The sequence below is a fragment of the Neopelma chrysocephalum genome, unplaced genomic scaffold (assembly GCF_003984885.1).
Source record: "Neopelma chrysocephalum unplaced genomic scaffold, ASM398488v2 Primary Assembly neopelma1_22b, whole genome shotgun sequence".
Classification (NCBI taxonomy): Eukaryota; Metazoa; Chordata; class Aves; order Passeriformes; family Pipridae; genus Neopelma; species Neopelma chrysocephalum.
In genome coordinates this window covers 6290349-6300980 of record NW_020897690.1, presented here as the reverse complement: position 1 = coordinate 6300980, position 10632 = coordinate 6290349, and the positions used below count along the sequence as shown (strand labels likewise).

The following is a 10632-nucleotide window of genomic DNA, read 5'->3' as shown; positions in this document are numbered from 1 at the left end:
AATAAATCCAGCTATTTTCCTGGAGTTAACAGACGAACATGACCAGCTCAGCTCACGTACCTCAGTTTTATTTCAATGAGTACATTTGTTACCTTCACGTGTTTGTGAACCTGATTTTGCTTCTCCCATTCAAAAAAAAAAAAGTTATTCTAGCATAAAATTATATAGGAATGTATAGTATAGAAGAATCTGGTTTGAACTGTCAAATGACAGTTACGCAGAAATATGATTATATATGAAAACCACAAGTATAATGTGCTAGCTGTGGTATGCTGGAAGAGGAAAAAATACAGTTAAGACTGTTTCTATTTCCATATACAACTTTTATTGCAATACCTGTATTCTAAGTGTACAGATACAAATATAAAATGACCCATGACAGACTTGAAAGCTGCCCAAGTGGCAAACTGAGAAATTAATTCGGTATTATAGCCAAAGTTGACAGGACTTCAACAGGTGATAGGAAGCTTCCCCAGTCTCTCTCCAAGAACAACCAGGATCCACCATAGTTTTGGTCCAAGATGTATGCTTTAAGTTGGCAGCTGAGTCTAGGAACGAGTGTATTTACCCCAGATGTGCAGCATAAACACAGAAGCAATAAAAAGAAGACTCATGACCAAAACTGGAACAGGCCCACTACAAATAAAGAAAAAAATGCATTAACATAAAAAAAAAATCTGCCTTCTCCAAAGGCCAGTCATTATCAGCCAAGTGAGCTCATCCGTTCATAAACAACTGTACAAGAAAACTCTCCTTCCATTCCCATAGAAATAACTTAAAGTACATAGAAATGAGATAGCCATCTCCATTCAAAGCTGCTGCTGCTCTTGTTTTTAAAGATACAGTATTCCGTACCCTAAATGTTACATAATAAAGTGCAACAGAGTAACAAAAACACCATTTATTTAAAAAGCCCTTAATGGTTCATTATTACACATCATCGTGAAAATCTCTGGAAAATTATCATCTGTGTTTACTACTCAGATAGCCACCTGAGCAGAGATACACTGTGATACAAAAACCAACAGAGTCCTCTAGCGGCTACTAAAATTTTGGCATAAAATTCACATTAGCTGGGTTTTTCTAAAGGTTTTATTTCATTTGAAAACAACATCAGCAGTGGGTGAGAGACAAGGACTTCTCTTTTCTTGAAAAAGATACATGAAATGTGAAAGTTAACAACATTAAATCTTTACCTAAAATGTATAATTAACAAATTTCTTACTTTTTTTCCCTTCACATTTTTATATATTGTTTAGAAATTGTATAGAGATGTTTTCAAAAAACAGGTTAACCTTAGGGTGCATGTTGATAGATTAAATCAGCTGTTTCATGCTGTTCTGAGACACAATTACATGCACTATTACACAATTACACACACTCAACAGTGCTTCATACCACTCACTTCATACAATTTCATTTCTGATTTTCAACATGCTACTGGGAGAAACACCGTGAAATCTGTTATCCAGCCTGCATTACCCTACAGGTTACTGTTTCTATTCAGATAACATTTACCTGCTTATAAAGTAAAGAAAGAAACTGAAAAGACTGGAAGTAACTGACTTATTTTTCTATGAGATCATGGTCTACAAACTTCAAATGGTCATAACTGTAATCTTACATTGAGTTTTAAAACTCAATTATTATCTATCATACTTAGACTTATTTGAGTAGGGAGAACCCCCCACACAGACATAAGTATTTAGCAAATAAACCAATAGCAAAATGAGCAAAATAAACAAAGTCTGAACACACAGTGACTACATAAGCACCCCCTGTCAAGGGGTATCTCTCACTGAGCAACAAAATGTACTTCTCAATCACCAGCATTCTATATATATTTGAAGTTTATATCCCACACAATGTAAATCTTAATGATATCAAGTGCACAAGGTCCTTACACTGCATCTGAATTACTACTTAATTCATCCAAGCCTTTAGCAGTAGGAATACATAAGCTGCTCTGCCAAAGGCACACAGGAATAAAGGAGCATCACTAATCAGAACAGAGCCACATGAAAATAAACAGTGGGGATTTACTGTGCATTCGGTGTGTTTTTTAAACATGCAGATGACATTGAACCCCTAGAGAATAATCAGCTCTCCAATACGGACACGTGTACCTCATTCCCTTCAGTCCCAAAGACAACCTGCTAAAACCCTGCAATTCTCCTCCATACACCTGCATCTTCTCAGCCCACCATGCAGTTTAAATAAATAAATGAATTCAGACACCTCTAAAGATTTGGTACTGTGCATTTGCAGAACGTCTTTCACAAGGCTGCATATTATAACACAAGACCAATCTGACTCCCTATCCACAGGAAACACTGCCTATATCTCTTTAAGCTACAAAGCCCACGACAAGATACAGGAACCAAATACCAAGTGCCACAAAAAGAATGAAAAGTTTGGGTTTAGTTTTCTTTCCAAAGCCTATGATGCTTGATCTGAGCTTTAAAGAGAAAAATGTCATATCCCACTCTCAACCAGACACTCCACAACTCCCTTTTGCTAATACTGCTTTTGAAGACATACATTTTATAGCATCCTGTACTACAGAGAAATGATCTTTCCCGAGGCCAAACCAACTTGCCTATTCAACATATTTACTATTTAGGATGTTGAATACAGATAATGAATAACTGAAGCATCAGTATAATTATGCAAAATATGAAATATAGAATTTTTTTTTTCTAGAAATTCTCCTGATCTTAGCTAGTATGAATTAACCTGTTTGCAGGTGGATTATGTATTTTTTCATAGTAAGGACCTCATATTTTAAACAAAATTTAAAAAAACACCAACCACTCACCACTACCAGGCTAAGCTTTCACATTACTTCATGCAGTAGTGATCACAACCACTTTTAAAAACAATTTCAGCTGAAGCACTTTACTGAGGCAAGCATAATCCCACTACAGGCCATTTTCATCTTGAAGCCTACTAAATAGGACAGAGATCATAACAATTGGTTGCTATGGAAAAAAACATGCAGAAAAATACATGGAAAGCTGTAAGCAAGAAAGTTGCTCCCAAGACATGGCTCAGAAAATGTTACTTCTCATGTGCAAGTGATTTGTAAAACCAACTCACTTTTAATTCTTCCACTAAAAGCCTGACCATGCAGCTACCCACAGCAGCTTCCAAAAAAAACCCCAAGAAACACTCCCAGTTTTCCAAAGCCTTAAAACTGGGAACCAATGTATTGCAACACAAATAGATGGGAAAATCTATCTACTGACCTGCTTGCACTCAAGCTCAGTACAAGCAACTTGATGTTGAATTCAACTTGATGTTGAATGGCCACTAAACTCAGTGGTCATTCAATATCAAAAGGGAAAACAAAGGATTCACAAGAAAACTTATCAAAATTGTTAAAGGTGCTTTGACAGTTTGCATCACAAATCTATTTTTTAAAAAAATCTACCTAATGGTAGCCCCCTTCTGTTTTTTTCTCAGTTGGGTTTCACTCATTTTTTAAATTGAGCTTCAGTAGACCAAATAACACAGAAAGTACTTGCCCTTCCTATCTGCACAGATTTGCTCTAGAACACTATTGCTGCTCGCTGTCTTTTTCTTTGCCTTGTCTCCTCTCTGGGTTCAGAATGGAGAAAGCAAGACAACATCACTACTTTGGTCTTTTATTGTATAGGTTTTGGCTTTTGAAGTGTCAAGCACATATGAAAATACATAAGACAACTTCAAAAGAAGGATTACTTGTGGAACTATCATTAACTAGACTATCGCCAACCCTTCCCCAAATGTTCTGTTTCTGCAGCCAGCAGAAGTCCTCTTAAAGAGCTCCAAAAGTAAATACTAATGGATTTGTGAGAAAAAAAAACAAACAGGAAACAGCCCTGAGTGTCTTGAGACTCATCAACCCAGTAAGAACAAGAGGCCATGAAGTATCACTCTACAAGAAGCACAAGTTCCCACTCAGTGTACGACTCAGCATGCACTCATCAGCTGAAATACACCTTCCACCTTTGTCAGCCAAGTATTAGGCTGCAAAGTTTGTTTTGGAAACTGATCTGAATGACTAGAAATGCCCAAAAAGTAAAAACTTAGGCTCTCTTTAGAGTTTAAGGGACAACACCAGATATTTGACCATCATCTTGGAATATTCACCTTGTAAAAACAATGATATACAAGGTATTGGAATGCTATTTGCTTTGCAAGCTTAGCTAAAGTTGTCCATCTGCAGCTTTTTAATAGAGACACCTGAGATTATGCAAGCATACAGTTTATCAGTTATACCATATTTTCAAGGAGGTGCAGAGGATCACAATATAGCTACTAGAAAAGAAAATCCCAAAATTTTAATTAAAAGAAAACAAAAACATGCACACAGATGCCTAAGTTTTCAACTCCAAAGACTGCAACTTTGCAGTCTTCAAAGACCACTTAAAGTAAGCCTAGGCAATTACAAAACATAACTTGTATCTACCTTTTTCAAACCAGTACAAATTTAAAAACTACTTCTCTAGGCTTACAGAATAAATAAAACGTGTCGTCCCAGTCACCAATTCAGCATGTTTTCCCATGCACACCAGGACACTGACAGTTTATTAATAATTCACAGACTGAAAGACTATATAAGCAAAAGAACTTTACAGACCCCGTGCCTGTCACCACACATTAATCTAACTTACACTTTGAGCCCCGGTGAGTCCTCAGTGTAGAATCGCCACATCCCACCAGTACCTGTGGATGTGGCACGGCCTGCACTCCTTGTCCCGCAGCTGGCATTCTTCCTTTAAGGGACAACAGAATGAAACAAAGACGGAACAAAACACATTAGCAGTCTGCCAGCTTCTAGCACCAAGCATCCCAAAGAGACTCTACAGAAGCAAGACACTTCACAAATTATTTAGGTTGGAAATGACCTCTGAGATCACCCAGTCCAACCTATGATTAAACACCACCATGTCAACTAGACCATGGCACTGAGTGCCACATCCTGTCTTTCCTTAAACACCTCCAAGGACGGTGACTTCTCACTACCTCCCTGGGCAGCCCATTCCAACGTCTAATAGCCCTGTGAAGAAATTCTTCCTAATGTCCAATCTAAACTTTCCCTGGTGCAACTCAGGACTATGCCCTCTCATTCTGTCGCTCATGGCATGGAAGAACAGGCCGATCCCCACGTGGCTACAACCTCCTTTCAGGTAGGTGTAGAGAGCGATGTCATCCCTGAGCCTCCTTTTCTCCAGGCTAAACAATCCCAGCTCCCTCAGCTGCTCCTCATAGGACTTGTGCTCCAGACCCTTCACCAGCTCCGTTGCCCATCTCTGGACTTGCATCAGTCTGTGCTACCACGTAAGCAGAGGGCACCAGCCTGGGCAGCCAGGAAAGCAGAAGGCACGACGGAGGGCAGAGCTGCCCCCACTACGGAGACGCGGCAGGCACCCACCTCTGCCGGACGGTGGATCCCGCGGCGCGGGGAGCCACTGCCTTGCTGGGGGAGCGGCCGGAGGAGCCGACGCTGGTGGCGCTGGGGTTGGGCCCGGGCTGCGGAGAGAGAACCGGGAGAGGGTGAGAGGCGGCGGGCACGGCTGGGGGAGCAGAGGCGCCCCAGCCACCCCCCGCCTCGGGCAGCCCCTCACCATGGCTGCGGCGTTAGCTCGGGGTCGGAGCGGTCTCACGCACGTTCGGCTACGGCAGATCTGGCCACGTCCCTGCTCGCTGCAGGCTCCGCCCCCGCGCCGCGCATCCCAGCACCGCACGGCTTCCCAGGATAATGCCTGAGCAGCACCGGCCCCTTATCCCTCTCCCCCTCGCTCAGCTGCAGCTTCCCGAGCGCGCTGCCCCCGCGCCACGGCTCGGCTGCGCCCGCCGTCCCGCAGCGGCCGGACCGGAGCGAGACCGAGCGGAGCGACGGGCCGGGCAGCGCCGCGGGCGCCCGGCGGGCGGGGCGGGCGCGAAGGCCCGGCAGGAAGGCTGACGTGTCCCACCGGGACTGCCGGGCTGCGCATGCGATCCCATCCGCCCGGCAGCGCCATGGAGGAAGAGGAGGCGGGCGGGGACGGCCCGTCTGTGCTGTTCCTGCACCCGGACCTGGGCCTGGGCGGCGCGGAGCGGCTGGTGGTGGACGCGGCGCTGGCGCTGCGGGCGCGGGGCTGCCGGGTGCAGATCTGGACGGCGCACTACGACCCCGGGCGCTGCTTCGCGGAGACGCGGGGGCTGGCGGTGCGCAGTGCGGGCGGCTGGGTGCCGCGCTCCTTGTGCGGCCGCGGGCACGCCCTGTGCGCCGCCCTGCGCATGGCCTGCCTGGCGCTGTACGTGCTGCTGCTCAGCGGGGAGAGCTGCGACGCCTTCGTCTGCGACCAGGTGCGGGCATGGGCGTGGGCACGGTCGTGGGCACGGGCACGGGCGCACCGCCGCCGCAGGCCCGACAGATTGTTCACAGTGTCATAGAATTCTTAGCGTTGGAGGGGACCTCTGGAGATCACCGTGTCCAACCCCCCTGCCCAGGCAGGGTCACCTAGAGCAAGCGACCTACAGGAATGAGTCCAGGTGGGTTTGTGAATGCCCCCCAGCGAGGGAGACTCACGAGCTCCCTGGGCAGCCTGTTCCAGTGCTCTGCCACTCTCAGCGTAAAGAATTTCTTCCTCGTGCTGAGGTGGAACTTCTTGTGTTTTGGTTTGTGGCCATTGCTCCTCATCCTGTCGCTGGGCAGCACTGAAAAGAGCCTGGCGACGTCCTCTTGGCATCTGCCTTGGAGATATTTATATGCGTTAATGAGATATGCACTCAGTCTCTCCTTATAAGAGAGATGCTCCAGACCTCTGGAGCATCAAATCCCTACAAAATCAGATTCGTTACGTGATGTGCAACAAGCCAATAATTAGACACAAGAGAGAGAGAAAGACATTGATTGTTTATTTCAGAGTTGTGCAAGGCTGGCTGCTCGGTGGTGTTCCACAAATCAAGATCATCCCATTGGGCTTTCCTCACCATTATTTATACAGAGATTCAGAGTTAGTCACTTTCCAGGTGCAGCCCCTCAATTATGATTGGTTAGTAATTTCCAGAGAAGGACAACAAAGCTGGTGAAGAGTCTGGAGCACAAGTCCTGTGAGGAGCAGCTGAGGGAGCTGGGCATGTTTAGCCTGGAGAAAAGGAGGCACAGGGGTGACCTTATCACTCTCTACACCTACCTGAAAGGAGGTTGTAGCCAGGTGGACATTGGCCTATTCTCACAGGCAGCAAGCGACAGGATGAGAAGGCATAGTCCTAAGTTGCACCACGGGAGGTTTGAGTTGGACATTAGGAAGAATTTCTTCGCAGAAAGGGTGATTAGACATTGGAATGGACTGCCCAGGGAGGTAACTGGAGGTGTTTAAGGAAAGACAGGATGTGGCACTCAGTGCCGTGATCTAGTTGACATGGTGGTATTCGGTCATAGGTTGGACTGGATGATCGCAGAGGTCTTCTCCAACCTAATTGTTTCTGTGATTCCGTACAAGTTACATAACCCCAGCTAACTTCTATGCGTGCTCAGGGAAAGGATCTTCACCTGGGTAGGGATCTTTTTGTCTTGTAGGCATGATTTTTAGTATTATAATGAACATAATAGTTCAGCGATAGGACTATGAGTATTTTGCCACGTTAGCAATGACATGAACATAACAATGACAGTGACATAGACATACATGGACATCTTGATTTACTACAGCCTTAAGGCTTGTTATTTCCGGGATGTCTTTGCACTAAGGGATGCTGGCTTCTTCCTGTTACACTGATTAGGTCTCCATTCTTTCTGATTAGCCTTGAGAGTATACAAAGACCTTACATCAAAAATGTCCTCACCTAAGATAATCTTGACATATTCCACATTTTGCAACACTCTTGCATTCTGGGGCAGCTGGAGGGAGGATGCTGCTGCAGCTTGGGCTCCATTCCCATCTCCCGTGGTAGTGGCAGGGAGGAAGTGCATGGAGAAGTCCTGAGGCTTGGTGGGGCCTGGGTGGGGAGCAGGGTGCCTTGTCTTTCTGAGGAAGGAGATGTAGGGCCTCAACAAGAGGTCCTGGGTGAGGGAGTGCAGGTTGATGTGCTTGTGGAAGAGAGAGGGAGAAGGCACTTGGCTTGCAGAGGACTGACCCTCAGGGTGTGGCTTTGAAATCATGTGTACACTCCAGTGGCACTAACACAAATAATTAATGTCTCCTCTTGTCCTGTCTCTTCTGGTTGCATTAGGTGTCTGCTTGCATTCCCATACTTAGACTGGCCAGAACCCGTAAGAAGGTTTTGTTTTACTGTCACTTTCCTGACCAGCTTCTGACCAAGAGAGAATCTTTCCTGAAGCGTCTCTACAGATGGCCACTCGACTGGCTGGAAGAGTACACGACTGGCATGGCAGACTGTATTGTTGTGAACAGCAAGTTTACTGCCAGCGTGTTCAAAGACACATTTAAGTCCCTGTCTCACATAAACCCAGATGTCCTCTACCCATCACTCAACATCAATAGCTTTGAAACAATCGTTCCTGCAGACATAGTTGACCTGATACCGAAAAAGAAGAAGTTCTTGTTTCTTTCCATTAATAGGTATGAGAGAAAAAAGAATCTAGCATTGGCTCTTGAAGCTTTGCATGAACTTCGAGGAAGGCTTGATTCTCATGAGTGGAATGAAGTTTACCTGGTTATGGCAGGTGGTTATGATAAACGAGTTCTGGAAAATGTGGAGCACTATGAAGAGCTGAGGAGACTTGCAGCCAAGCTTGGTGTTAATGAGCATGTGACTTTTCTGAGATCGTTCTCAGACGAACAGAAAATCTCCCTTTTTAGTAACTGTATATCTGTGCTTTATACGCCAAGCAATGAACATTTTGGTATTGTCCCTTTGGAGGCAATGTATATGAGATGTCCAGTTATAGCAGTTAATTCAGGTGGTCCTTTAGAATCAATCTTGCATAATGTTACGGGATTTTTGTGTGATCCTCAACCAACCCAATTTGCTGAAGCAATGGAAAAAATTGTGAGAGATCCTCTCTTAAAGGGCACAATGGGAGCAGCTGGGAGAGTGAGAGTTATGGAAAAATTTTCCTCAGAAGCTTTTTCAGAACAGCTGTACCAATACATTTGCAAATTAACAGAATAAAATTATATTCCTATATTTTACAACTTTGTATATCTCTCATTTGTGTAGGTGACCAGTATTCTTTGTGACTATGATGAAGAACCAGGGATGTCTGAATTTCCTCATTGTGCTGCTTGTGCTGCCTTATGTCACTTGACACAAAGAATGAGCAAAACATGTCACACTGTCTCATTAGAAGGTTAAAATTTTCATGTGGTACATTGATCTGCCATTGCAGGAGTTCTTCTGTGTATTGTGCCTTGGAAAAATGCATTGTTAAATGGCAGTAACTTACTAGGAAATTACTGCATGTTTTACTTTGTTACTATATGATATGGTATGGCTGACTCAATTTCCAAAATGTGGATGTGTACGGATAAGACAGGCACAGCTTTATGTATTTAAAATGTTCATCAGTAATTCCTAAAGAGTTGTCTCAGCCAACTTAAGGAGAGAATTGCACAGTCCCACCAACTGCGTGTTTTAAAAAATCAACACTGTTAGGGATATGAATGGTATGGCTTTAAAATGATTAACCTTTTACTGTACTTGTCAAATTGCATCATGTAGTCACACTGTGTGTCATAAAAATGCATCCAGGTGTGTGAGCAGAGGGAAGTTGAGACTAGAGTAACAGCAAGGATATCAGACTACCTCAGGCAAAAACGTTAGTGCTGATATTCTGTTTCTTCGCTGTCTGCAGTGCTTAAAGATGTAGTTTTACTTTGAGAGTTTCTGGTTTGTAGAGACTGAAATGATATCCCTTATATTTAACATTTCATTTTTAACGACAGCACACTTTTGAAAAAGGTCCTAATCTGGAACGGGCAATAAAGACATTTTATTTTGCCTGATTTAGTGGTAACTTGAGGGTCTCCTAATGCAGTGAGTGCACATCAGTGCACAGTAATGTGATTTTTTTTTCCTCCCAAGTGTAATAGCTGGTCTGGGGCAAGGAATATCTTGATTTATTTTTTTTTCCATCTGCCTCTCTTCTAGAACATCTTTATTAGTTGGTTGTTTTGTTTGGTTATGACATACTTACATAATCTGCACAGTTGAATTTTAAGTCTGAAAATAGATTGAGTAACTGCACTTTCCTCATTCTTTGAAATCCAGTGTTATCTATAAAATACAATTTGTATCTGATATGAAATACAATTTTGCAATCTGCAATTTCTATTTAAGGTAGTTTTGGGCATTTCTACATTTAGTACTTTGCAACAGAGAGACCATTCTTTCTATTACTTAGGACTGCAACCCAGGTCTTAGTATAATTCTAAGGCCTTTATTTGAAGTAAAACAAAAATCCACAAACAAAGTTTGTCCTTCCTAATCAGGAAGTTGGGATACTATAATTCTTATTCATTATGGAGTGGGAGCAGGTGCTGTCACGGGCACTATTTCCAGCATTTCTGCTTATGTCAGAAGAACTGGCAAGCCTGAATTCTATCATCTTTCTTGCCTGTTCCTGCATTTCTTCTCCTTCCTCACCCCTTAAAAGTTTTCCTAAATCTTTGTGCAACTTTTTCAGGATGGGTGTAG

General features: G+C 43.7%; 2 protein-coding genes across 2 annotated transcripts; one reads left to right on the top strand and one right to left on the bottom strand.

Annotated features, from left to right (window-relative positions):
- Positions 1-300: 300 nt before the first annotated feature.
- On the bottom strand, positions 301-5749 carry SEC61B (Sec61 translocon beta subunit). Its single transcript, XM_027678899.1, has 4 exons — positions 5613-5749; positions 5420-5517; positions 4659-4760; positions 301-636 (listed from the first exon to the last, which is right to left on the bottom strand). The coding sequence occupies exons 1-4, from the start codon at positions 5613-5615 to the stop codon at positions 549-551; spliced, it is 291 nt and encodes a 96-aa protein (XP_027534700.1). The 5' UTR covers positions 5616-5749; the 3' UTR covers positions 301-548.
- Positions 5750-5928: 179 nt separating this feature from the next.
- Positions 5929-10390, top strand: ALG2 (ALG2, alpha-1,3/1,6-mannosyltransferase). The gene is made up of 2 exons (XM_027678874.1): positions 5929-6336; positions 8206-10390. Exons 1-2 carry the CDS (start codon positions 5980-5982, stop codon positions 9106-9108), a joined length of 1260 nt encoding a protein of 419 aa, XP_027534675.1. The 5' UTR covers positions 5929-5979; the 3' UTR covers positions 9109-10390.
- The last annotated feature ends 242 nt before the right edge of the window (positions 10391-10632 follow it).